Source organism: Oryzias latipes, chromosome 12 (genome assembly GCF_053564925.1).
Source record: "Oryzias latipes strain Hd-rR chromosome 12, Olatipes_Hd-rR_3.1".
Taxonomy (NCBI): Eukaryota; Metazoa; Chordata; class Actinopteri; order Beloniformes; family Adrianichthyidae; genus Oryzias; species Oryzias latipes.
Window position 1 is genome coordinate 5,698,116 of NC_136248.1, and position 27,186 is coordinate 5,725,301.

General features: G+C 44.2%; 1 protein-coding gene across 1 annotated transcript; it reads left to right on the forward strand.

The window, feature by feature from the left end:
- Nucleotides 1–27,139, forward strand: apba1b (amyloid beta (A4) precursor protein-binding, family A, member 1b). Its single transcript, XM_023961032.2, has 13 exons — nt 1–342; nt 6,962–8,768; nt 10,763–11,026; nt 11,261–11,300; nt 11,400–11,545; nt 18,504–18,533; nt 18,612–18,698; nt 18,816–19,016; nt 22,603–22,782; nt 23,046–23,258; nt 23,343–23,462; nt 24,101–24,241; nt 26,719–27,139. Exons 2-13 carry the CDS (start codon nt 7,029–7,031, stop codon nt 26,788–26,790), a joined length of 3,234 nt encoding a protein of 1,077 aa, XP_023816800.1. The 5' UTR covers nt 1–342; nt 6,962–7,028; the 3' UTR covers nt 26,791–27,139.
- The last annotated feature ends 47 nt before the right edge of the window (nt 27,140–27,186 follow it).

Here is a 27,186-nt window from a genome sequence, read left to right on the forward strand (position 1 = left end):
AAAACGGGAAAACAGCGCCTCCCTGCGGCGGGAGGTGGCAGTGCAGCGCCCCTCTGCAGGCTGCTGCTGCTGCTGATGAGGGAGGCGGGATACGACGCGGCGTTCGCGGCTCTACAGAGCAGCATCGGCGGGGCTCAGAGAGGCGCTTTGTGCGGTTAATCCGCTCTGATGTCACGGCGCGGAGGGAGGGGCTGAACTCTCCGCTTTAATCCGAGCAGGTTGTCGGGAGGGACAAACCGAGCCGAGCCGAGCCGGTCGACAACCCGCAGGAACGGGGGCGATGTTCGCTCCAGCCGCCGGAGCTGGGCCTCTCCTGTACTGAGGCGGCGTCTGCGACAGGCGGTAAGGACCGGGACCGGGACCGGGGGGTGTTCGGCCGGGCCATTTCACGGATGGCGGATGGTGCACCTGCAGGCACGACCGCGATTCAGAGGAGGACACGGTTTCCTTTTTTGTTTTTTAACGTGAATCCTTTGAAGAAACGTGATGCGTTTCTCTAAACACGAGTAGGATCCTCCGACAGGATGAAATCAAACTGTCATTTTAGGGGGCGAGGTCAGACGGAGCCTCCTAAGCACCAAATATCAAAACAGGAAGGCTTTTGCCCCCCTGTTACCACAATAAAACTCGTAGCATAGAGGGCGTTGAAGACGCTGGGCAGGCCTTCAAAATAAAAGCCCCCGTCGGCGTGGATGCTGCTGGCCGTCTTCCTGCAGCGCAGCAGACAGGGCCGGTGCTGTGGGGTGATGGAGATGCAGGCCTTATGTTTGCGTGTTTGTGTGGGAGGAGGTGGGGGGGGGGGGGGGGGGTATCATGCAGAGAGGCGGGGGGGGGGGGCAGCTGGTACAATGATGACTTACAGCATCCTTTAATCATCTAAAAGTTAGAAGACCCCAATGATCAGAAAACAACAAAAATTTCTTCATTTTGTGCATTGGTTTAAAGCCCAAACAGTTGTGGTTTATCTCAGTTTTACAGAATACTCAGAGAAGCTCAGAGAAGCCAAACCTGCAGCCATGTTTTTTGACTCTTTGTGTCTTCTAGAAAACCAGCTCAAAAAGCAAAATTCTTCACAGGCAGACTTAAAAAAATGCTTGGATTTCATGCCAGGCCATTCGGTCACACTCACTCGGTCAGAGAACCTGACCGAGTGAGTGTGACGTCACCCATAGAAAATGACTTACCAACTCAACCAACTACCGCCTTCTTTTTTTCATGATACGGACGCCGTAGATTGCAGTGATTAGTCCGAGTCAGTCTGAGTCCTCATTTCTATGGCAACCGCTCTTGCCAATCAGGAGTGAGCTTGTTGGAAGGCCACACCCCTACTTGTTGAAAGTGTGCTACACAGATCTGTCAAGCAAAAGTTTTAAACGTAAGAGCACCTGCTTTTTTTGAGGCATCTGATTGGCCAGGATTAGCAAGAACATGAAAAAATGGTGGCAGAGCACAGAATGGTTATTCTGACAAACAGAAAGGAATTCGGACACTATGCTCACTACTTTTTAAAAAAAAGGCAAATACGATGTCACCGGTTTCACAAAGTAAAAACCTAACAAACAAGGAGGATTTTGGGAAGACTATGAATTTACTGTGCCCTGAAACGGGGACGGTTAAATAAGAAATAAATTCAAATACTTTTTCTTTGAAGAAATCATTCAAACACAATGCATTGTGGTCTGTATTTGCCAATCTAGTGAGCGCCGATGCACACTGGTTTTTTGCAGTGACTTCTGGGAAATTTCTAGGGCATTTGAATTTGGAACTGTAGATTCAGACAGCTCTACAAAATGGCAACTACTATATTGCACTACGGAGTGAGAAGTGAAGCTCATGATTTGCCTTCTTGGAGCCAAAGAGTACTTCCTGTTTAGAACACCAGCGGGGGGCACTCAGTCCACTTTTCCTTTACAGTCAATGGGCTTAAATTAGCTTGAACCATTGCCTGTATATAATCACTGGATGAATAGAGTGTGATGTCACCCATAGAAAATGACTTTCTTCTGGTTCCAACCAAATGAAGTCAATTAGGTCGACATTTTTTCCACAATAAGTCTGCCGCCATGTTGGAACCAAACATCCTCGATTGGTCTGTCTACATTTCTATGGCAACCACGCTCTCCAATCAGGAGTGAGTATGTTAGAAGGCCACACCCCTTCCACTGAAACACTTCAAACATTCGATGCGAGGCCCCCTACTTCTATTGAGGCATCTGATTGGTCAGTTTATAAGGTAGAGAAAAAATGTTTATTCTGGCAAATAAAATGACAGAGTAACAGCGGTTTATTTCTCAATAGAAGTCTATGGGATTTTTGCTTTTTGGGACCAGCAGGTACTTCCTATTTGGAACACCAGGGGGAGGGGTCACTCAATCCAGTTCTCCTTTACTGTCAATGGCTTGAATTTACTGACAAACTGAGTAATCCGAGCCTATGCTGGAAAACTCAGATTTTTGGGCTTTAGAAAGGTTGACCAACCTATTCTGACCAGAATAAATCAGTTTATCACAAACAGGAGAAAATGTTCCTGAGTGGGAGCTAAGATTTAAGGATCACTGTGGAAACAGGTCAACAGAAACCCAACATGAATGAATATACTCTAATGCAGGAGGTGTCCACACTTTTTTGGCATGTGAGCTACTTTTGAGACGACAATATCTTAAAGATCTACCTATAAATATATACATATATATAATAGGCCTGCACAATAAAACGCAAATTTATCTTTATCGCGATATGATGCTGTGCATAACTTATATCGCAAAAGACAGCAGAAATTGCAATCAATGGTTACCTTAATTGTGATAAAACAATCTTATGGCAGCTCGAAGTATTTATCGCATCAAATAAATCCCTTTATGCATTTAACCAATCGGATAGACGCCTTCACGTTGTTGACCGCACGGATGGAGCTCTTTTATGTTAGTTGTTCACCTCCTTTGTAGTATAGGGCAAACTCTTATTTAAATTAAACTTTCGCACTAAAATGGAAATTATGTTTTTTTTGGTCGTTTTGCTATTTGTTCTTTTATCGCCAGTTATATCGTCATCGCAATATTGATCACTAAAATCGCATATCGCGAGTTTTCCTCATACCATGCAGCCCTAATAAATGTATATATAATTGTAGATTCACACTGAAGGCATCAAAACGATGAATTAACACATGTGGAATTATATTCATAACAAAAAAGGGTGAAACAACTGAAAATATGTCATATTGGAGTTTCTTCATAGTAACCTTTTGCTTTGATTACTGCTTTTCACACTCTTGGTCCACATGATGCTTTTAAAGGCCGCCTCCATCAGCTGGGGTCCTTGTGATTTTGCTGATCAGTCATTTTCTAGACTGCTGCAATGTTTCCATATGATAAAAGGAATGGGGCTGAACGTTTTTTGTCTTTCTGCACTTTTGTTTGCCGCTAACAGGTTGCAGAACGTGCACTGAAAAATATCACTATTTTGTATTTTACCTTGCAGCATTTTTACTACAAATGCAAAATAAATATAACTATTTTAGTATTATTGAAAACTATGGAATAATGGAAATCATTCTGTTGTTTTTCTCCACCCAATCTGATATTGGTTTCAGCAAAAATGTCCATGAATCTTTTTTTAGGGTTATACCATTTTATGAAAAAGGGTCAGATTTATCCCACATCAGAGAGTGAATGTAGATGATTGATGGTTTATGAGCGTTTCTTTTATTTCTAAAGAAGTGTTTTCATGTACAGAGGAGACGTTTAATGTCATCCGCTCAGCTTCTGAGACCTAACTGAAGCAGCTGTAATATATAAACCACACGCTTTGACTTGACAAACTTGAATTTAAAGTCTCCAACACACCATCAAAACGTCAATTCCCATAACTCATTGTTTTTGTTGCGTGGCAATTATTGAAATAGTGTCCAGATTTCTGCTGATTATTCCGCTTGATGAGTAATCTGCAGTAAATCTTGTTTTTATTATATTTTCATTTGGAATAGACAACAGAAAAAAAGAGGGAAAGACATATTTACAATGATAGTCAACATGAGCAGAAATCCATCCATATTTGTTTAAATTCAGTCCAAATACATGAATACATCTGGTATTGTTCAGGCAGAAAAACAACAAAAAAGGACAGAAATAAAGTAAAATTATATAACCATACACAAATAAATCTATACATAAATGCACATGTTGACATGTATTACTATGCATACGTACTGTGGTAGGAAACTGGACCACCTGGAGAAAACACACACCTGCACAAGGAGAACATGCAAACTCCACAAAGAAAGAACCCAGCTGGGATTTGAACCCCAACCTTCTTCCTGTGAGGCGAGCGTGCTAACCGCTACACCACCACTACATTTAAAAGTCAAGCACAGAAATGTCAGTTTTTTACTGTAAAAGTGAGGGAAACTCGTCAGGCTCCATGGACTTTTGGATGGAAAGTCCAATTAGAGAGCCAGGAGCTGCAATGCTTCCAGCTTTCCTGTGGCGCAGGCCTCACTCTGTGTGAACTTCACACACCACCAGTTTATTTGCCCCGAACGTCATGTGTGAGCTGCAGCTCTTTGCAATCACCTTCCTGACAGCGGAGGGGCTGAATGCTGCCGCGGCTGGGTGGCTTTTTCCTAATAAACAAATATCAAAACAAGCCTTCTTGGCTTTCATTCCATTTATTATTTACAATGCGGGTCCATCTGCTCTCCCTGTCAGGTCTGATCAGAAACCACACAGAGGTCCTTCCATGTGCTCCCACTCCACCTCCTCCTCCTCTTCCCGTTGTGCTTCATCTGCCAGCTGCTGGACGGATGTGCGTGGTTCAGATTAAAGTGCACTGCTTCCCGGGGGATTTACATGTTGGTATTAGTGGAGCGGGCATAATGATAGCCCAGTGAGATATTATGATGCTTTTGTTATTTGGTTTTATTTATTTACTTATTTTTGGGGGCGGTGGGCAGCTTACGGCCCATGAGAAATCAAACTTCAAAATATTGTGAATCCAATCTTTAGGTGTTGGACATTGTGACACTGGGGACTTTGAAATTCAAGCTTGCACATACTTTTTGGAATGTTTATGGCTTGTTTTGCTGGTGAGATCTAATAAACTGGTCCAGGTGTGTGTGATGTGATCAGCCCTCTGGAATGGACCAATCAGGGCAAGGCGGAACCAAACTTCAGCATTCAGATAAGGTGAATAAAGATGGAGAAAGCTTTCTGGTTCCTGTTTCGTGAACATTTTAAATGTCCATCTCCTCTTCTGGTCTATCATCCATCCATAGTTTAAATATAAAAGTTAAAAGAAAGTAGTGGAAACCAAAAATGTTGGTCCAAACAGGGGAAGACCTCCTTTCCTTCTTTCTTCAAAAAAAGAATGTTCTTATAATAATTGTAGAAAATGTTCCCATCCTTATGTAAATACATCCATAACAAAGCTGGTCTTGTGGTCAACTCACATCACACACGTAAAAGTTTTCCAAACCATGTAACTGACTCCTGACAAGCTTGACTCCCTTTATCTGCAGTTGGCACGATCAGTAGACGGCGTTTACCCTTCATCTGCATCTTCTTCACTCACACCAACTACCCTCATGTCCTCCTCCTCTACATCCATTAACCTACTCTTTGGTCTACCCTAACCCTTCTGCTATCTTAGATGACCCCACCCTTACATTGACGTGTTCTCCCCACAATGACAAAGGTGGATAAAGGTGGAAATATTTCATGTCATCCATGGACACCAGTGAAGATCACAAATCATTGAAGAAAAAAGGTTCCGCGCACTGTCTAGTGGGTCTAGATGACCCAACTCCCAACGTTAAAGCGCCTAGGATAGCAAAAGGGTTACGTCTGCTTATCTGGTGGCTCCAACCTCAGCACCCTTTTATGATCTCTGTTCCTCCTCTCAACGTGTCTAAAACATCCCAATATGTTTCCCTAACATGATCTGTTCCTCTGATGGATTCATTCCTGATCCATCCTGGTCAGTCCCAAAGAGAACCTTGACATCTTCATCTCTGCCTCCTGCCTCTTTCTGTCAGTAACGGAGGCAGATGATTCATGTCGCTATTTTGACATGAATAAAAAATAAATAAAATAAAGAGAAGATAGTGTTTTATTCTACCTATAAATTTGGCTTTTACTGAGGAAGGCACACACTTTAAAAAAAAGACACCTTGTGCTACAACTGCTGCAGCAATTATACTTCAACCAGAAATGTACAATGTGAATAAAGAAAAGCTTTTTCAAATTATTTATAGGTTTACTTTAGTGAGTCGCCATCCTTTTCCCTTCTGACTAATGTTAACCTGAATATAAATATGACTTCATTGGTCTAAGATCCAATTGAAAAAGTAGATGAAGTCCATAAAAATGCTCTTCTCCCCTCCAGACAGCAACTAAACATTGTTTGACAGCATAAGAGGATTTGCTTTAAAAGTATTCGTATAATAAACAAAGCTTAAAGAATATATTTAGACATATTTTCTCAGAATCTGACATTTGTGTGCTGCGAATGAAATATAAGGGCTCATGGTTTAATGTAATGTCTACAGTGGTGACACATTTTCTTCAGCTTACCACTATAGGGGCATCTTAGTCTAGAATTCATAAATAATAATGTATTGGATTTTTCTGCACTTTTCCAGATGTCAAAGATCTTACAATGAATGTCAATCCTAATTCACACTTGGTGATAATAAGATACTCATGTAGCCACAGCGGCGTGGCTGCCAGTATGCGCCTACCATGATATTCATATGCACTTATACACCAGGTAAATTTAAACCAATGCTACAATCATTTTTATTTTCATCAGCCAGAAACACACAGGTTAAAGACCCCTACCTTTAGATTACAAGAAACCAATGATAAAAGGGATTTAAGCTGGCTTTTAGCATCAGACATTGGAGATGTGCATCATCAATCCTGTTGAGAACCCATCATGACCTGTTTTTTCTCATCTCTTCCAGGATTTGGCGTGACAGTATTGTTTTGAAGATGGAAATGTTCTGGGAACTGGAGTGAGACACCTTAGCAATGAGTAGTATCAGGGAGTATCAGGAGGAGGCATCAGGAGGCGCAGATGAGGAGCAGCTGTCCACGGCCCCTGCGCCTTCGAAGAGCCGGCAACACAACGGGACTGCTGGCGAAGCGGCTGCTCGTCGGTCCTGGAGGCCATGTCAGATGCTTCATCAAGACGGGGAGATGAATCCGCATCACCATCATCATCATCATCACCGTCCCCACCACAATGCTGCTGGGCGGGGGCCCCCTCGGCACCGCCGGCGGCCTGCGTCAGGGCAAAGTCAGGGTCAAATTCACAGTCCTGGTCAGGAACCGCAGCCTGTGTCACCGAGAAATGAAGGTCAGGGCGCAGAGTCCCGCCCTGTCCAGCAACTCCGCCCAGGAGTAACCCGCTACCGTCGCCATGGTGACCCCAACCCCAGACTCAGAAGTCACAGACAGCGGCAGCAATTCAGAGAGATCCAGGAGCCTTCTCCAAGTGTGGATGACAGAGAAGGTCCAGTGGAGGTGCAGGCCAGACCCTGTTCCTCAGCTGATCCTGTAGTGGACCTATCACAGAGCAGGGGATCTCCTCAAACTCTCCTCTCAGTCAGTCCACCTCAGTATGCCTCTGCTGATACAGGAAAGGATGTGCATGAGCCTAAAGTGGAGCATGAAGACGAACCAGATGAAGTCAAAGAGGACGAAGAAAAACCCCCTTGTTCTGCAGAACAGCCCAGCTGCAGCCCAAACCCAGCAGAAGAACAAGCTGAGAGGGAGGAGGAGGAGGACCAAGAAGGCGTTATGGACAATGCAGAGGAGGATCCTGCAGCTCAGGGACGAGAACTCACCGACCTCTGCTCCGACACCGAAAGCGCTGCCTCTCTCAGCATGGACGGACCTCTCCACAGCCCACCCCCACTCCACTCTCCAACTCCTCCCTCCTCCCCCGACGTCCCCCCTTTCCCACAGCTGGACCACTTTAGTGAGGATGTCAGCATGACCTCCCAGCCAGACAATGACCTCTTACCTGAAGAGGAGGAGGACTGCTCTGAATCTTGTTCACTGTCTCGCTCCACGTCTTGCTCTGAATCTTGTCCTAAATCCTGCTCAGACGAGGCCCAGCAAGCATCTTACTTGGAGCCAAAATCTTATCCAAACTCTTTCCCCGAGCCCCTAAAGACCTCCTACCCTGAGCAACAGAAAGAAGCTCATCATCCAACAGGCAGGAGGATTGAGCCCTCTAAAGCCCAACAAGAAAAGGAACCCTTTACCATCCACAGACTGGATAATGCACAGAAAGTGACCCCATCTTCCTCCAATGAGGGTTCCCATCACATTCCAAGGCAGAGCAGAGGCCGAGGTCTGCACCACTCTCCTCCGGATCGCTCTGTCGGCTGTAGGTTGCATCACTATGATGGGCAGTCTGATGGTGATGAAGACGCTGTGGATAAAAGCCCACTTTCTAAAAGTGGGAGACAGTCACCCAGACAACTTCAACACAGGGCGAAGATGTCATCGCCCGGCCATACGGGCTTCTGTGACACCCAAAATGAGCGGAGTGCAGTGGGTCTGTCTGGTGAAGGCACAAAAGCTTCAGGAGACGCCATCAGTCTGGCGATAAAAGACATCAAGGAAGCAATTGAAGGTGTGAAGACCAAGACGGTGCGGTCCCCATACACACCAGACCAACCAATGGAGCCCATATGGGTGATGAGGCAAGAGGTCAGCCCCATGGAGGATGCATACCCACTGCAAGCTACAACTGACCATGTGAGTATCGTCTTTTTGTGGAAGTGCCTCTGTAGCTGTTTATTATAGTCAGCAGGGTTGGCTTTGCTCTACTGTCCCTTTAAAAATTTAGATTTGTCAACAGGAATTGGTCATACAGCTGAAAAAACTGCTAGCAAAGCTTAAAAACAACTTCGCTCACGTTAAAGTAAGAATGCCCTCTTTGAACATTTGTTTTCCTTCAATAAATGGGATTTTGGGTGTCACAAATATTCATACTTAAATTCTCAACATCCAAGTATTTGGAAAATGTTTTACAACCCTGGTTCCCATTGAAACGATATTTCAGACCAACTCGGACCAATCACTGCTTACTGACGCCATCTGGCTGCAACATGGCGATATCATGAATAAATGGCGACTGAATTGACTTTATTTGGTTGGAACCGTAAGTAAGCCGTTTTTTTATGGGTCCAGTTCACTTATACAGTCAATAGAATGTCCTCTAGGGTTGTGTCCAAATTCCCACCCTAACGCCTAACTACAAAAAAACTATATAGTGCGGCACTATATAGTGCCCTGAATTTAAAAACTAATTCAGACACCATGCTCACTATTTTTTTTTTAACAGCGGATATGACGTCATTGATTTCACAAAGTTAAAAATTAAAATGACCATTTTGCGACGATTATTAATGAGTCCACTGTCTTCTGAAGTTAAAAACGTTGATGATTTATCAAAAAAAGTACATTTAAATACATTTTATAGTAAAAATTTTACTGCCGCAGTGCATTGTGGTCTATATTCGCCGATCTAGTGAGCATTGATGCACATTGGTTTTTCGCAGAGACTTCTGGGAAATTTCTAGGGCACTCCATTTTGGAATTATAGATTCGGACAGCACTACAAAATGGCAAATGCACTGTATAGGGCACTATATAGAGGTTAGGGTGGGAATTCGGACATAGCATAGGACTCACAAGTTTTATTTCCGATAACTTTGTGATGTCACCAGGAAACAAGTAAATGTTCACAGCTTTGCAGACGACACATGACTTTACGTTGATGTGCTCCTGAGGACGGGACCGCTGATGACTTTTGAAATCTTAAAAATTTTAGAGCAGAGAAAGACGTGGATGGATGACAACTCCCTGCAGGTTATTTAGAACTAAACTAGAACCAAACTGTGCTGGTTCAGCGGCTGAAGAAGGGTCAAGTTAAGATGGTCAGAGATAATTTAATCATACGTGTTAAGGTTTTGCATTACTGTATACAGGAGCTCTTTGAAATAACACTGGAAAGTTTGCATTTCATCGTGTTGAAACTAAGTCAGACCCTTTCCTTTCACGGAGAAATTATTTAATGCTCATGTCACTTCCAGAATTTATTATTGCAAAGTTTTCTGTCAGGTTTGAATAAAAAGACATCAGCTCTAGAAGAAATCAAAGAAAGAAAAGTTACTCCATTTTAACATTTCTGAACAATTTTCTAATCAACATAAAACATGGTTCTATAAATATTTTCTATAGTGTATTTTCTTTTTAAACTAAAATAAGTCTACCGTATGTTCAGAATCTCAGATGCAGGTCTGGTCCCAGAGTCTGAACAAAAAACCCCAAAGTGTCCTTACGTCTTCTCTGAAGTTCTGATGACATGCAGTTGTAGAAATAAGCCAATAAGACCATTTTTCTAGAAACAGTGGTTTTTTATTGTCTAAAGAATTATTTTGGAGATTTGCCTAAATAAGCTTAAAGCTTTGTAAGGTTAAATCAGACATCTTAATTTACCATCTTTTTAAAATAATGCTGCATTATTATTAGTGTGGTTTATCTCTATTCCTTTTCTTATGACTTTCCTACCTTATTCCTAACATCAAAGCTAACAGTTTTTTTTATTTGTTTATTCAACAGGGGTAAAAAAAACAAAGTTTTGGTTTAGTTTCCTTTTTATTGAATACAATATTACATCTTCCTTAAAAGTGGATTAGCCTGCTAACTTATTAGCACCTCGGTGTTTTCTTGTCCTCCCCCCGTAGTCCTCCCCTCAGTCCGAGTCTCCGTGCCGCTTCTCCTCTCTTCCGCTCCGGGAGACCGTCAGTCCTCCCAGAGCCGACCCGTGCCGATCCGTGAACCCACAGCACCAACAGCAGCCCCCCCTCCAGTCTCAGCAGAGAGACGGCGGCCGGGCGCCGCAGACCTACACGTCTGCAGTCCCCAAACAAGTGCAGCAGCACCACCCTGCACAGCAGCCACAAACAGCACAGCAGCCGTCGCCCTCACAGCAACCATCTGCCCCGGAGGTGAGACTCTCTCATGTCAGCAGGCTATCTCTCTCTGTTTGGAAAGTTGGCATAAATGGAACTGTATTCCGCTTGGCTCAAAACCTTTTCCAAACCTTGAGGATGTTGGGAGAAGAAAAACGTCCAGGACGGGTTTGCAGGATGTTATTGATTGTGAGGAAGAGGCAATTAGAATGACTTTTCAGTGGCATGTGGTGCTTAAACCGAAATTAGTGTCTTTTTTTGTCTCTGCAGACGCGCAGACCTCTTCCTCCCTTTCCCACCTTTGTTGATGGTGAGTGGAAGCCGCCATGTTCTTTTGATCAGCAGGGATGATGTGTGTTTAATCTGTCTGCTTCTGTACAAGCCTAACGGCTGTGTCTGCTTCCTACAGTCCCGGGTCCATGTGACCCCGAAGACCTCATCGATGGCATCATCTTTGCAGCCACTTACCTGGGATGCACCCACCTGCTCTCAGAGAGGACACCCACCAAGAGCGCCCGCATGCAGCAGGCGCAAGAGGCCATGAGCAGAGTCCGGGTGAGAGCACCTCACACAGCAGATCTCACTCCGTCTTCACCTGATGAACGAGAAAATGAGAATTCCCCCAAAAACTGTCCGCCTGAGCCCAGGGTATGTTTGGTTTATCTGCTGCAACTGATTTGGTTTAGTGCGACAACAGTTAAAGGGAACATGCTGAAGTAGGTTTGCAGAGGTGGTCTAGATGGCCTCAACCCTTCGGGCCACGAACTGGTACCGGTGTGTAAGACAGTTGGTACCAGCCCGTAGAGTAAAAAAATCCACAACCTGCATTTTTTTCGTTTGATTTTTATAATCTGATTCTGAAAACGTTTTATTTTGGAAAACTGCTGGATTCTCTCCACCACATCCAACGTGTCAAGTCGCATCTTGAAAATTCATCCACTACTGAAGCGACTGCACCAACCGCTAAATTGAAACCCCCAAGCAAACAAATATAACAAAAAACAAACACATTTAGAAAGTTTATTTTTGTGGAACAGATCTAGTGAGGAAGCAGAAGAAAAGCCTTGAATTTCAAAATAAAAGAAATCTGCATTTAACAGACAAAAAACAGGAGTCTTTACTTCAAATAGGAATTTATTGTGACAGTTGTTCCCACAGACCATATTAATAATGCAGAACATTCAGCAATCAGCTGTCTAATGTTTCCAAGATGCTGTTAATAAAGTTGTTCAAACAGTGGGTTCAAGTTTATTATTATATTCAGAAAGTATCTTTTTTAGAGGCCGTCTCATCTTTGGTATTTATCTGCTAAACTCTAATAAGGCTGAAGATGACGTCAGATTTTTTAGCTTCAACTTCCACAGTTATGGGTTGAGAGAAAATATCACGTTTCAATGGCTTCTATATGAAATCTAATGAACAAATACAGTTTAAAGCAGCTGCAGAGATTTTACAGAGGATGAAGATAAACTTTATCCTCAAAAGTCGAGGGAAACTACTCCCGTCTGCCTGGAGACGTTGTGACACTGAACCCCACATTGCTGCTGGTGGTTAAAGGTTGACACTAGTGATCAGCAGTGTGTGAATGTGTGTGTGCATAAGTGACTGTAAAACACTGTGGGTCTTCTAAGAAGGTAGTAAAGCACTGCATAAGTATACGCCACTCATCATTTACACTTTTAGAACAGTAATTTTTTCTACGCCCATTTTTTGCTTTTATTTATTGGTGGGTGTAAACCAATAAAAACAGGCATTTACATTGGATGGGGCGGTTTTCAGTCAGGCTGTTATATATATATATATATTTTCAATAAAGCCTGACAAAATGTTTATTTAAGCTTTACTTTTATGAGTAAATCTGCAAGTGTAGCCATGGCAACCGGGGTTATTTTTCAAAGAGATGAAGCGTTAGGTTCAGTGAACTCCTTCTCACTTCCACCTTCATCAACATTTAACCCTTGTGCTATCTTAGATGACCCCACCCTCACATTGACGTGTTCTCCCTACCATGACAAAGGTGGATAAAGGTGGAAAGATTTCATGTAATCCATGGACACCAGTGAAGATCACAAATCATTGAAGAAAAAAGGTTCAGTGGGTCTAGTGGGTCTAGATGACCCAACTCCCAACGTTAAAGCGCCTAGGATGGCACAAGGGTTAAACGTAACTTCTGTGCAACAGTCAACAAGGAGCTTCCATCAAAGCCAGAACCTGCACTGCTAGATCCTAGATTCTCTCCAGGTGCCGGCTTGAGCAGCCATCACAGCCCAACCCTCTAAGAGCTGTGCATCATGTACGGTTCAGCGCGCCCTGTCCAGAGTCAGAGGCTCTTTCTCCACAGCTCCAGTTGACGTTATGTAAAAACCCTGCAGGCTGCGGGGCCTCAAAGAGACCGGAGACCTGGACTTCTCCTGCTTCACAGTCTGTCATGTCAGACTTGCATCATACAAATGAGGAGATGCTTTTAACTCCATTCTGGTGCATCGAAAGGCTGTTACGTATGTTAAGAAAGAATGTGACTTGAATCAGGGCCTTTTTGTTAGGGCTTTGATGTGCTCATGAAAAGCAGCGATGGGCTGCAGGACACAGAGAGGCTGACGTGCAGCCTGGACGCTTCACTTTCCCCTTATCCTTCAGAAGAAAGTGGCGTTTAAGCCTTGATCTCACAGCGACGGTGCTGTGAATGCATGAACCATACACATCGATCAGGTTCTTACCCCCATCATCCTTTTCACCGCACTATGAGGCCCACTTAAGATGCCTTTATTTTATTTCTCAAAGCAACAAAGTGCCTAATAATCTTTATCTGGTTGTGTTACTGATGTTGAAGCGATTTAGAGAGGTACACGACGCTCTGTCAGAAGGTCAGTCTGTTTCGCTACCAGGTGCAAATAAGGTCTGGTGTTATTGGGTTTACGCTAATGCACCTAACATGTAGCGTTGTAAGAGTGTCTTTTTGTCTGTGTTATTGACAAGGTTGGAAGTTAGCGTAGTCCCATTAATGTTTGTTGTGGTGGTATGAGTCTGTAATTTTATGTGTTACTAATTGGGAATTACAGATATTGTGAATACTGGTACTCTAATGTGATACAAACATGTTTTAGAAATACTGTGAACGTAGTTTAAAAAGTCTGAGAGATTCATCTCTGACTCGTATGTCTCCTTTAAAGCGCCTTATAGTTTGGTGTGCCTTATATATGACATCTTTATCAAAAATTGACCATTCATGGACGGTGCCCTGTAGAATCCGGTGCCCACTATAGTGCATAAAATAAAGTATTTTATGGAGACGGAAAGAAATAGCATTAAAACCATCTTTCCTTCAGCTCTGATTTTCTCCTCATGTCAAACTGCATTCGTGGCTGCAATGAGTCATGCAAACGAGTCATGCACCACAGTGCCTTTCGAGGAGGTAAGCTGGCATTTAAAGGTCATCCTTCGGTCACCAGATTTCTTATGAAAAGGTTTAGAAACAAACCTGCGTTTCCTTCCAGCTTGTCTGCAGGTAAAACAAAAAAAGGGCCAATCTGCACAGAGGTAGGAAATGTCAAGGTCATAGGCCACTCGGTGAGCCTGCAGAGTGGAAATGTTTGTGTACATTTTTTTCTACAGGCATGCTGCAAACGGCAGGCCGTAGTGAACACTTACACAACACGTATTGATGAGTGAGGGTGAAGCAGGTGAGACGCAGGCGTGCTGTGTGGATTTTTCACTTATCTTACAGTGCCAGGAGCCCCTTAGTAATGATCAAGTGTGCGTTCTTTATGTGCAGCTGACTGTTGGAAGTCAAGAAATCAGAGTGTAGTTTGTGTGGACATCCTGCAGGCACTTATGAATCACCTGCACGCCCCATGCGTGTAGAATTTGTCACGTGGTCGGTAAGGAGCCAGTGTAACGTAAGGCCACCGTACGACAGCATCCCCCGTACATCCTAAGTGCGTATAACTTACGTTATCCTTACGATTACTTCACGATACATTTACCACATGCACGACTATCGGACGTTCCATAATTCATGGCGTCTCTTGAGGGAGCTGCATGAGCCTCAAAAGACAGAAACCCCCTGTACGGGGGCATGTGACTAAGCCTTAAACCTGAGATCAGTAACCCAGGTTGTACAAAAGATGTACATCAGGGTGTGAAGATGATCACTTTGAGCTTTTTTCCAGCTTAGAGGCACTTTTTTGCCTCTGAGCTTTGACAATGTTTGGAAGAAGGTGTTAAATGACAGGAAAAATATCTTCAGCTGCGTTAAAACTTTCCAACAAACATATATTTGAACCATCTGACGGATGGCGGTTTACAATCATTCCTACAAGATTTTCAAACATTCAGGCCTCCAGCTGGTTGGTGGAGGAACTCATGAGGGGAAAGTCACGGGTAGGCTGTGTGACCCCACCTGACCCCAAAAAGCAGAGAGGAGGGAAATGCTATCATAAGCTGCAGGAAGATAAAGACATGAACACAACAAAAAACGTGCACTGATGAAGAGTTCAGGGCTCTGCCGGTTGCCATGCAACAGCACTCGTACGCCTTCAGTCAAGCTGTCTCTGATGCAGCGCGTTCATGGGTCACGTTGTAACTAAATATAACATTTCAAGGATCAAAATTAGCAAAACGAGAAAGAGCTCAGGAGTCAGAACTGAATTCAGATAAAAAAACTGCATTTATTTTTTTTGTTTTTCTTATTTCCACCGTTGATGAATGACATATTTTTTTCAAGTTGGCATCAGTGTTTTGATCAGTGGTGAGGAAAGAAATGTTGGCTACGATGACGCTCTAAAAGTCCCACTCCGATCATCTTTAATTGTCAAAGTGTTCCCAGTGGTCTTTTGATTATTATTGTGCTGATTTTAGCCCAAATTTAAAAAAAACTCATTTTTTTATGGACATAGTTTCTGCAGAGTGGCAGGAGTCCTTAGAAATTTGCCTTTGAGTTGGGAGTGGGACCGTCACCCATCTGTTTACACGTTCCCCGCTAGCTCCTCACACCCCCAAGCTGACATTACCAGAGCGATGAAAATGGCGACCAATATTGAAGCTATCCATCCGAACAGTTTCGATCCTGATTCCAGCTCAAGGAAAACAAAGACGTTCACGGATCTATTTTTCTACCAGGATGCATCGGAATGGAGCAGAACAGGGAGACTGTGACCCGCCCAGCATTTTCTTTTCAAGACGAATACGCTCTTCTTCAAACGTCATTTTTCCCCCACTGTTCCTGATACGGAATTATATGAATACAAAGAAATACTCAGAAAAATGCCGTTTTTAACTCAATTTCCTTTAAAATGCCACAAGAAGATGTTAAAACACACAACAAAATGCCGCTTTTATTGGACTGAAGCTTTAAAGCCTTTCACATTTACAAATTTATGTGTTTGAACAAAGAGAAGCATTTAAAAGCTGAATCTGCAGATCACAGCACTGTGGATGTTTATTCTGTGCTGAAGCTAACACAGCTTTTGCACTCCATAGAAAAAGATGATTTAACTTCTTCTGATAAGGAAAATGTGGACTGTCCCAATCTGCGGCGAGTTTCTGTGTCTGTATCCCTGATGTAAAGAATAAATGTTAAAAATAAAAAATTATGAAGCAAATGATAGCCTGTTTACCCATAAACTACTGAAATACATGTAAAAAAATACCGTTTTCACTCGTATAAATGTAAGTGAGAGGACATAACCGGTTACTTCAGAGTAAAAGTTTCTCTTGAAAATCTATTCTCACGTTTTTTTCTTCATCAAACACCAGAAAAATGTCTGAAGAATTTAAAAGAAGCTGATGAACTGAACGTGATTATAGATGTAAAGATGTTTTTAAATTATAGAGGGTCTTCAGTCATTGGCAGAAGGCAGAAGGCTGACAGAAAGACACTTTTGAAGACTGTGTGGAGGCTGTGAGGGTTTTCAGATTCAGCTCCAGACTCGTCTTTGCTTCACATTCAGAAACCATCGTCTGCCTGTTTCCATGAATCTCAGTATCAAAGCTTTGATGTCAGACGTTTGCTTTAACCCTTGTGCTATCCTAGGCACTTTAACGTTGGGAGTTGGGTCATCTAGACCCACTAGACAGTGCTCTGAACCTTTTTTCTTCAAAGATTTGTGATCTTCACTGGTGTCCATGGATTACATGAAATCTTTCCACCGTTATCCACCTTTGTCATGGTAGGAAGAACACGTCAATGTACGGGTGGGGTCATTTAAGATAGCACAAGGGTTAAACGAAAAGTTGATTTTGATGTGTGGGTGATATAGGGTTAGGGTTAGATAGTGAATGACCTGGAAAGACCCACTCTGATGAAAATTCTGTTTCTGGTATTTTAAATGTTCTTGTACATTTTTTTATCTGATGATGGAAGACATAAATAAATAAAATTAGGTTTAAAATTGCATTTCCTAACCTGTTCACACTCGACAATTCACACTTCCCTGCACACATTTACACGCTCCAATCATCTTCTGATCTGTTGTAAAAGTGTCTATTTTGGGACTATTTGTCTGCAGGTGGATGTATCAGATTGGAGCTCGCCTGTAGTTTCTATGCCACAACTACAAGCTTTTTCAAATGGCACTTTTTCATCTGCTCCTGATTCACAACGATTTGAATAGAGACATACTCAGAAATGCAGTTTTAAGCTCAATTTTCTTTGTCTTTATATATGGACATGTTCAAAACACCAAAAACATCGGAGCAGATCTTTAACTTTGCCACTCCTCCACGTATACCCACCTTTATCCACTGCCCTGTGGACGTTCATCCATACACACTTGCACGCTCACAGCACACATACCTGTTCATACTCACCTGTGTACACTCACCTTTACACACTCCGCTGTTCCCATCCATTTACCTGTGCACACTTACCAGTAACTCACACATTCAGGCTCAACAGTAAACAGTCACCCAAATGCACTATCCCATATACACTGAGCTGTTCACTCCCACCTCCATGCATCCACTCCCACCACAGGGGGGCGCTGCTGACCTGCATTGAGCAGGCGTGCTGACAGGCAGCAGCCCCTCTCAGCAGAAGCTCACTAACTAGCTGCTGCGTTGTAAACTCCTCCTACAGTTTACTGCACCTCACTAGGGAGTGCGCTGGGCCTGAGTAATGAGCCGGAGTTCAGGTCCAGAAAATACGGCAGATCTCCTGAGCGGGGTTTGAGAGGCCTCGTGTTAGAAAGCAAACCTCAAATGTGCAAAAATCCCTGACTGGATGATGGGGATCCAGCTGAGACGAGGCGTCTGGAACACATGAGGCTTCTTCCCTGTCTTCAGGGCGGCTGGTGTCACATGGATGAGGAAGAATGTTGTGACGGTCTTTGCTGGAGGCCTGCGGCATCACGCTCCTGTCAGACGTGATAGACAGCAGCATCACTGTCCTCCCACTCACAAGCATAAACATAACACACCTTTAAGGTTCCTTTGTCCCTAGCTTTGGCATTTGGACTGTGTGCATGGAATGAGGCGCCTGCCTTTGTCTTTTCTCACTGTTCTTTGGTCACTGCAGGCTGCACACAAGCAGAAGAGCAGGAAAAAGGTGAGTTTGAGGCCAAACATTCGTTTGCAATAATAACAGGTCAAGATTTTGAGGTTTTTCTCCCTTTTGCTCCTGCAGAGCCCTGACGGCGAGGCTGCGACCACCGCAGAGGTCGACCTATTCATGTCCACGCAAAGGATCAAAGTCCTGAATGCAGACACACAGGTACGGAAAGTGGAGCACAGCTGCCACCTCCTTCTCAGCTGATAGATTTCTGCAAATGTCTGTTTTCTGTCAAACACGACAGAACAGAACATGTCTCCCTTCGTCCCGTTCTGTCAGGAGTCGTTAATGGACCTGCCCCTGCGGACCATTTCCTACATCGCCGACATTGGGAACATGGTGGTGCTGATGGCGAGGGGAAAGATGGTGAGGTCGCGCAGCGCCCAGGAGAGCCTGGAGCAGACGGACGAGCAGACCAGCATGAGTCACGACGACAGGAGGCTGTACAGGATGATCTGCCACGTCTTTGAGTCGGAGGACGTGAGTGTTGCTCTGACTGAAGGTCGGCGAGCTGACCGCAGGAAGGGGAAGCAGCGACGCTGCGGACATTTTTCCCTACAGCAGGCTGAAAGGCCACCGAGTGGAAGACAAAATGTCAAAGGTTCCACAAGGGAGATGGGAAGATGGAAGGAGGACTTTGAAGAACTGATGAATGAGGAGATTGTTAGCACAGAAGAGGAAAAGAGGATGAAGTGAGGAAGACATTGAGGAGGATGAAGACTTGAAAGGCAGTTGTTTGTGACATCATCCCTGGAAGACTTTAGGAGAGTTTCTGACTGTTTAACAAGGTCTTGAGAAGGAGTCTGAGGAATGCAGAAGAGTTCTGCTTTCATTTTGAAGAAGAGCAGAGAGATTATAATAACTACAGAGGAGTTAAGCTGATGACGTTCTGGGAAACAGAAGATGAAGCTTTGGGGTCAGAAATGAACATTTGTGAACAACAGTTCGGTTTTATGCAGAAGACGAGAACCACAGATGCAACATTTGCTTTGAGGGTGTTCCTGGAGAAGAACAGAAGGTCATGTGTGGTTTGGATGAGAAGTGACAGAGAGGAACGTTGGAGATGTTCAGGATGAGAGCAGGAAGAACGTGGTGAGATGTTCTGTAGCTCTGACAGAGGAGGTGGAGGCGGGACTCCACAAAGAAGATGTGTAGCACTGCATGACGCAAAAGGTGGCCACACCGGATAGTGACCGGTTTTCCTCAGATCAAACACAAGCGGACGTTTCTTGGTCTTCCATGGTGGCCAGTCTGAGGCGCACCTGTGCAGTAATCCTGCTGTCTAATAAGCATCTTGATACGGCACACCTGTTAGGCGGGATGGTTTCTCTCGTTAAAGGAGACCCGTGAACAATAGGTGGGAGAAACGGCTCTTTTGTGTTTGTAGAAAATGTTTCCGATCTTTGAGTTCATCTCACGACAAACGGGAGCAGAAACTAAAGTTTTGCGTTTATATTTTTGTTCAGTGTTTGTTCATCTCTCTAAGCAGTTACAGTCGTTTTTTCTGACTCTGAAACCGAATCCAAACTGATTAAACTATTTTAGTTCAGAAATGATTAAACTATTTTAGTTTTTATCAGTCAAAGTTCAGAAATGTTTAGATTTTTAGGCAGAAAACAAAACGTTTAAGCATCAAAGTGTTTTTCCTGAAGTTCAACATGGATGCTCCTCAGATTTACAAGGAAGGAGTCCAGTGATTAAAAGCCCGTGGGGTCGGTTCAGGTCCGTCTGCTGGTTAACTTACAGATGATAATATTGATGTTAGCGTCCACACAGACCGGAGGATCCATTTTCCTTCACAGCAGAGATGCTGCAGCAGAAACAGAAGAAGGAACCAAAAAGATCCTTAAAAGGAGGAACATGACACATTCTGCAGACTTTTTGTAAAACATAGAAAACCTGAAGTCAGGTGTGCGTTTTAGACTTCAAAAGAAAGTGATTCAAATGTATTTTCTGCTCCTCGCTGCTTGGATGTAGGAAGGAGGACAGTGAGGAGAAGGAGCCAGCGCCTGCTGTCAGGCACAGTTAAGCTCCCACTCTGAGAGGTGTCAGCCTCAGACGAGGTGCTCCTCCACCTCCACTTTGCACCTCCTCTGCTCCCCTTAGCAGAAATGTGAGCAGAGGAGATGACAGGGAGAGAGGTGATGAGCCTTAGAGGATCTAAAGCGGCCGTTTGTTGGAGCTGTCGCTTTGAACCGTCATCACCGGGACGTCTCCTGAATCTGCAGTGGGAGTCCCTCCCTTACCGAAAACCTCCCGTCCTCTCTGGTCCAGAGAAACATCGGCCTTTTCTTATGAAGGAGAACATCTGATCTAAAGCTTGTCTTATCCTCCCGTTCTTCAGTAGAAACACTTTTTCTAAAGGAGACGGAGGATCATCTTTTGATCCAAAAATGAAAAAATCTGGACAGAGTTTCTGCTAATTTGCCTCTGCCATCGGTGCAGAGAAACCCCGCCCACGCATTCCATGATCCATCTGTTTACATGCTTTCCTGCTAGCTCACAGCGCCTCACACCCCCAACCTAACATTACAGATGCAAAAAAATGTCGAGCAATAATGGGGCTATGCAGATGTACAGTTTTCAGCCAGATGCCAGCTCAGACGAGGAAAATGAAAGACGTGAATGGATCTAGTCGTCTACAATGGGATCCATCAGGGAGCTTGTGGCCCCGCCCAGCGGACCTCACACACACGATCAAACAGCATTTTTTCGTCTGCTCCTGAATCACAATTTAATTTTCTTGATACACGTTCTCATGTTCTCCATCATCAGAAAAAGAACATGTTCTTGGAAACACATGTTCACGCGGCCCAAATAAAGAAAGTCTCTGAAAACGCACGCGACCAATGCATGCACGTTGAAATTTCTGCCAGGTTGAACTTTGGCCAATCAGAGACTCGGATTTGATAGTGACGTATGGATAGAGTCTCCTTTAATTCACGGAAATGCCAACTGCTTGAAAATTGATCATGGAAGAGAAATGAATACTTGCGGTCGGCCGGAGTTCTATGACACCAAGTCTTTCATACATTGGAATAGAGTGGTAAAGAAAAAAAGGCCTGTAGCGAGATTTGTGAAAATTGCACCGCCTCAACACCCCCTGAGCCTCTTCCAGCTATTGGTGACGGATATTCGCAAGTAAACAGTAGAAGAAGAAGCCCCTCCCTGCTTGTCCTGAACACCACCGGCTGAACGTGCGTCCATAAATGCTCGTTTGGCACGTTCCTGAAATGCCTGGAGGGGATGTAGCATAACAGTTTCATTAGGCAGAGAGCAGCTCTTTTTGTTGTCATAGTGATGTGGAGCTTTGTGACGGATGAGCGTCACTCTGTACAAAAAAACAAGCCACAGAAGAAGAAACATTTATGAAATACAATAAAAAGACAGAGAAATATGAGGAGAAGTTGATGATGAGCTTTAGTCAGAAGTCCTGAAGGAGTCCAGAAAAGTTCAAAGATGCTGAGAGAGGTTGTTGGGTGAAGTACAAACTAATGTTCGATTAAATAGTGAACTGCAATGAAATGAGAGCAGCTGGAGACCAGGAGGTGCAAGGAAATGAATAGAAATCAGTCTGCAAAGATGCAATAAGCAAAAAACGGTAAAGAACAAAGGATATAAATACAAATTTAAAAAAAAAGCAGGAGCCCAATTGCAGATGAGGGTAGAGAGTGTATGTGTCATTGAGGGGGGCGTGGCCTGTTCTTGTAGGTGTTCAGGAAAGTGATTCCTTGTGGGAAAAGCTTTTCCTCTGAAGAGCAGAAGTCTGACAGACAGGAACCCCTTTTAGTGGAGTTTCTGGCTTCATAAGAGGATTTCTTTTTCAGAAAGTTGCAGTTTTGTATTTGCAGAAATTAAAATAACTACTTTTTTACACATCCCTGCTGTTTCACTCAAACACGAATGCTCTCAGTGGGAGAACAGGACGACGAGGTCCCAAAAAAAGTCATAAAAAGACAGAAATTGAAAAACATCTGTTTACATTTAGGAAACCGAAAATTAGCTGATGAAAGCTTATTTGTTTGTCTGCTGAAATGACATTGAACATGTTTACATGTCCCCTCAGGCTCAGCTCATCGCTCAGTCCATCGGCCAGAGCTTCAGCGTCGCCTACCAGGAGTTCCTGAGAGCCAACGGCATCGACCCGGAGGACCTGAGCCAGAGGGAGTACAGCGACCTGCTCAACACGCAGGACATGTACAACGACGACCTGATCCACTTCTCCAAGTCCGAGAACTGCAGAGACGTGAGTCTGCCAGCAGGGGGCAGCACACAGGGATGTTAAGAAACTGGTCTGAGCAGGAATCTGAACCGGTTTGGTTCCTGTTCAAACTCAGAACAGTCGTCTCCTTTTTTCTGTGAGGAAAGAATCAGGAAGCTATCATCTTCTCCTGAAAGTTTCCCAAAAAAAAGACTTTTCTGACAGGAACCGTTCAGGTTTTTAGGAAACGCCGCGGAGCCGCAGCATCAGGACCGTGTGACGGACGCAGCTTTTCCTTTTTCCTGCAGGTTTACATCGAGAAGCAGAAAGGGGAGATCCTCGGTGTGGTCATAGTGGAGTCCGGCTGGGGGTCCATCCTCCCCACTGTCATCATTGCCAGCATGATGCATGCTGGTCCGGCGGAGAAGTCCGGCCGGCTGAACATCGGCGATCAGATCATGACCATAAATGGGACAAGTCTGGTGGGTTTACCGCTCAGCACCTGCCAGAGCATCATCAAGGTCTGTCCCGTCGTCCAGCTTCATCCCTTCAGTTTCAACACGGCAGTTTTTCCTGGTTTCATTAGCTGATCCGTATCCCTTCAGGGTCTGAAGTCTCAGTCCAGGATCAAGATGAACATCGTCCGGTGTCCTCCTGTCACCATGGTCCTCATCCGCCGGCCGGACCTCAGATACCAGCTGGGCTTCAGTGTCCAGAACGGCATAGTAAGTTTCTGCGTGACCGCTGCTCCTCCTGAAAAGAGATTAGAGGTTTGTTTACATATTAATTATGGAAACTAAAAGACTTTTGAGTCCAGATGATAAAAACCTGAAATCCTGACACCTCAATCCACTACATGATGCTTCAGGTTTCGGGGGGGAGCAACAACAAATATAAATAAACACAAATACCTCAACTACAGAATTTTCCTGATGTCGGACCATGGGGGACGATTATCTGATGAGGATGTCCCAAAATCTGCAGACTAATTGAGGGTTTTTTCCATCCATTCATCTTGAGATCCCTTTCAGGGTCACCAGGTTGCTGGAGCCTATCCCAGCTACTGTTGGGTGAAGGCAGGCTCCATCCTGAACAGGTTTGCTGCAGGGCCACACTCACATGAACACCTAGGGATATTTCAGAGACCCTGTTTTAGACGATGGGAGGGAGCCAGACCTCCTTGCTGTGGGGCAACACCACTGTGGTGCCTCATTTTTAAATCAAGCACAGAAATGTCAGGGTTTTTTTTTTCTTATCAGGCTCCATGGATTCTTTGCTTCCAGCTTGTTTTCGTTCTGGTCCAATTTAAAAAAAATGCCCGATTTCCATCCTGAACTCTGGCGTTTGTGTCTTACCCCTGCAGATCTGCAGTCTGATGAGGGGAGGCATCGCCGAGCGAGGAGGGGTCCGCGTCGGTCACCGCATCATCGAGATCAACAGCCAGAGCGTTGTGGCGACCCCCCACGAGAAGATCGTTCAGATCCTGTCCAACGCCATGGGGGAGGTGAGGAGAGCCGAGCACCGACCCAGTGCACTTTGTGACATGAAAGAACCTCTTTGAGACGGTTCTGGTGGCACAAACTCTTTCTTCCGGATTTGGTTTAAAGACCCACTCAGACGAAAATGGTGATTTTAACATCTTGCAGCATTTTTCTGATGATGGAGGACATTTATAAAGAAAATTATGATCAAAATGTCTTTTTTGAGCATTTCTTTATTCAAATCATGGTGAATCAGGAGCAGACCAAAATTTCTGTTTGAAAAAGATCGTATTTGTGACGTAGAAGCTACAATCAGCCGCAAGCTCCCTGCTCCGCTCTATTCCGATGCATCCACCTGCAGACAAATGGATCCATGTACGTCTTTGTTTTCCTCGTCTGAACTGGAAACTGGATCCAAACTGTACGGCTGGTTAACTCCAACATTGCTCGCCATTTTTGTTGCACCACTAATAATAGGTTGGGGTTGTGAGCGGCTGTAAGCTAGAGGGAGAAAGTGTAAACAAATGAGTGATGGGCAGTGGGGGCTGACTTACTCCACACACACAGTCAGATCAAATCAGAGGTGAATTTCCAATAAACTCCTGCCGCTCTACAGAAAACTGTGTCCTCGAAAAGGACACACAGGTTTTTTTTTAATTGGCTAAAAACTGCATCATCATAATGGAAAGACCACTGGGAATTCTTTGAAAAGTAGATCCAAAGGTGACTCCTGACATCATCAGAAGGAAGCAAACAGGCAGACTCAACATGTCTGTGAGTCGTTGTCGTTCCGTCTGACCCAGAAAATTGTTGTGCTGAGCGTGCAGCGGCGGGGAGAAATGACCCCCTGTCCCTATGACTGACACATTTCAGCTTCATTTTGGCTGTTCATATCCGTCTGAACGCTGGCGTAACATCTGGGTGATGCTGCAGAGACAGATGCTGCTGCCACCATCTTCTGTTTGAACCTGTGTTCATATACGGCAGGAGAGCTTTAAGAACAGCAGATCTCCTTCATTTAGTGATTATGTTGTCAGAGATCATCAAAAAGCTTTCAAGTCATCTTTTGATCCATTTTCAAAGCCTTCCCATTGTACTTTTAATTATGATTATGAAGTTTTTAACCTGTGTGGTTTTATAGGACATGGTTTCTGCAGATACAAGAGGTAATCAGAAATTCACCTCTGAGTTGAGGGTGGGACCTTTAGCACAGAGCAACCCCACCCCCACTTCCCCTCCGCGTTGCTGAGAGCTCGGAGTGTGTGGTCAGCTTTTTCGAACTGCACTTTTTCATCTGCTCCTGATTCACAACAATTTGAAAAAAGAAAAACTCAGAAAGGACATTTGGAGCTTAAATTTCTTATTTCCCACTCTAGAGCTTCAGCTAAAGTTTGCTTTGACTGAGAGAAAAATCTCCCAAATATCGTGTCTGATAGTTTTTCAGGAACCACAGCTTCAACAAAAATATTTTTACGTCTCTCTTGTCGTCTGAAACGCATCACCTGGTCTCTTAGACCCGATCCCAACCCAAATCCTCACAGAGACGGTCCCTGTAATCAATATTACATCTGATTCATGTCTCTTATCAAGGTTACTGTTTAACCCTTGTGCTCTCCTAGGCACTTTAACATTGGGAGTTGGGTCATCTAGACCCACTAGACAGTGCTCTGAACCTTTTTTCTTCAATGATTTGTGATCTTCACTGGTGTCCATGGATTACATGAAATCTTTCCACCTTTATCATGGTAGGGAGAACACATCAATGGTCATGTTGACCCCATAGGATAGCACAAGGGATAAGAGACCCTCTCAGTGTAACCCCCCTCCCCCTTGGTTCCACATTTGTATTGCTCAGTATGAATGGTCACAGAATGAAGGCATTTTTCCTGTCGGCCCTGCGGCTGCCATAATGCATGAGTGGAGAAGGAGCAAAGACAGATGTCAGATGCTGCCGTAGCTTCATGAAAGGAAGTGCAGAGTGAGTTCATCAAAGTGACTCCAGAGGAGCTCAGACTCCAACGTGGACGTGAGCAGGGGTTATGCACCAGATCTTTGCTGACTTTAAAAACCCATTTTCTTTTTGAAGATACGATTTTTTAATTGATTTTGTTTTATTGCATCATCATAAAGTCTATCCTTGTATGACGCATCCTCCAGCAAATTCTGATTTCCAAAACCCAATATGATGCCAAAGAGGCATCACTGCAGAAAAACTCTCAGCTTTTCCATTTATGGTTTGGAACGGTCTCACCTCCGTGGTTCTAAGAACGGTTTCCCACTAATGACGAAGTCTTTCCGGCAAGAGGGTTCAAATACGCATTTCCCAAAATGAAATGCAAACCAATGTCAGTTGATTTATGATTTTCTATCTCACTGCTCAAATGAACCATTAGAATGACAGTTTCTTTTTACGTGGACAAAGCTACAAATATGTATTTCCTCCACTGTAGCAATATTTCCTTTAAGGAGAAAGTCCTGATTGTTGTTTTTACTTCTGCAGATCCACATGAAGACCATGCCTGCAGCCATGTACCGTCTGCTGACTGCGCAGGAGCAGCCCGTCTACATCTGAGCGCCCCTCCCTCTGTTCACCTGCTCTTTACCCCCCCCCCCCCCCCCCCCGCTCTGTTTGATATCACTGGACTTGCCTTAATCTGTACAGCTGACCGTCACGCGAGCAGAAGGCAGATCATGGCAGAGTGTTAATGTGACATTTTACGTTTGACCAAAGAGAATTTGTGGGTTTTTCTTGTGCGAATTTCGGTTGCAGACAAGAGTCAATATTAGCTTTGGTTGAATAGCTGTTATATCTGAATGTGCTCTAACTATCCATGGACCTAGAAACCGTCGGGGCCACGGCAGCCGTGGCGGAAAGTGCATGTACAATTCTGGTGGGAGACAATAAATAAACTCATTCCACGCGTCCGGACTCTTAATGTGGGAGAGAGTAACCACAGCGAGTGCAGAG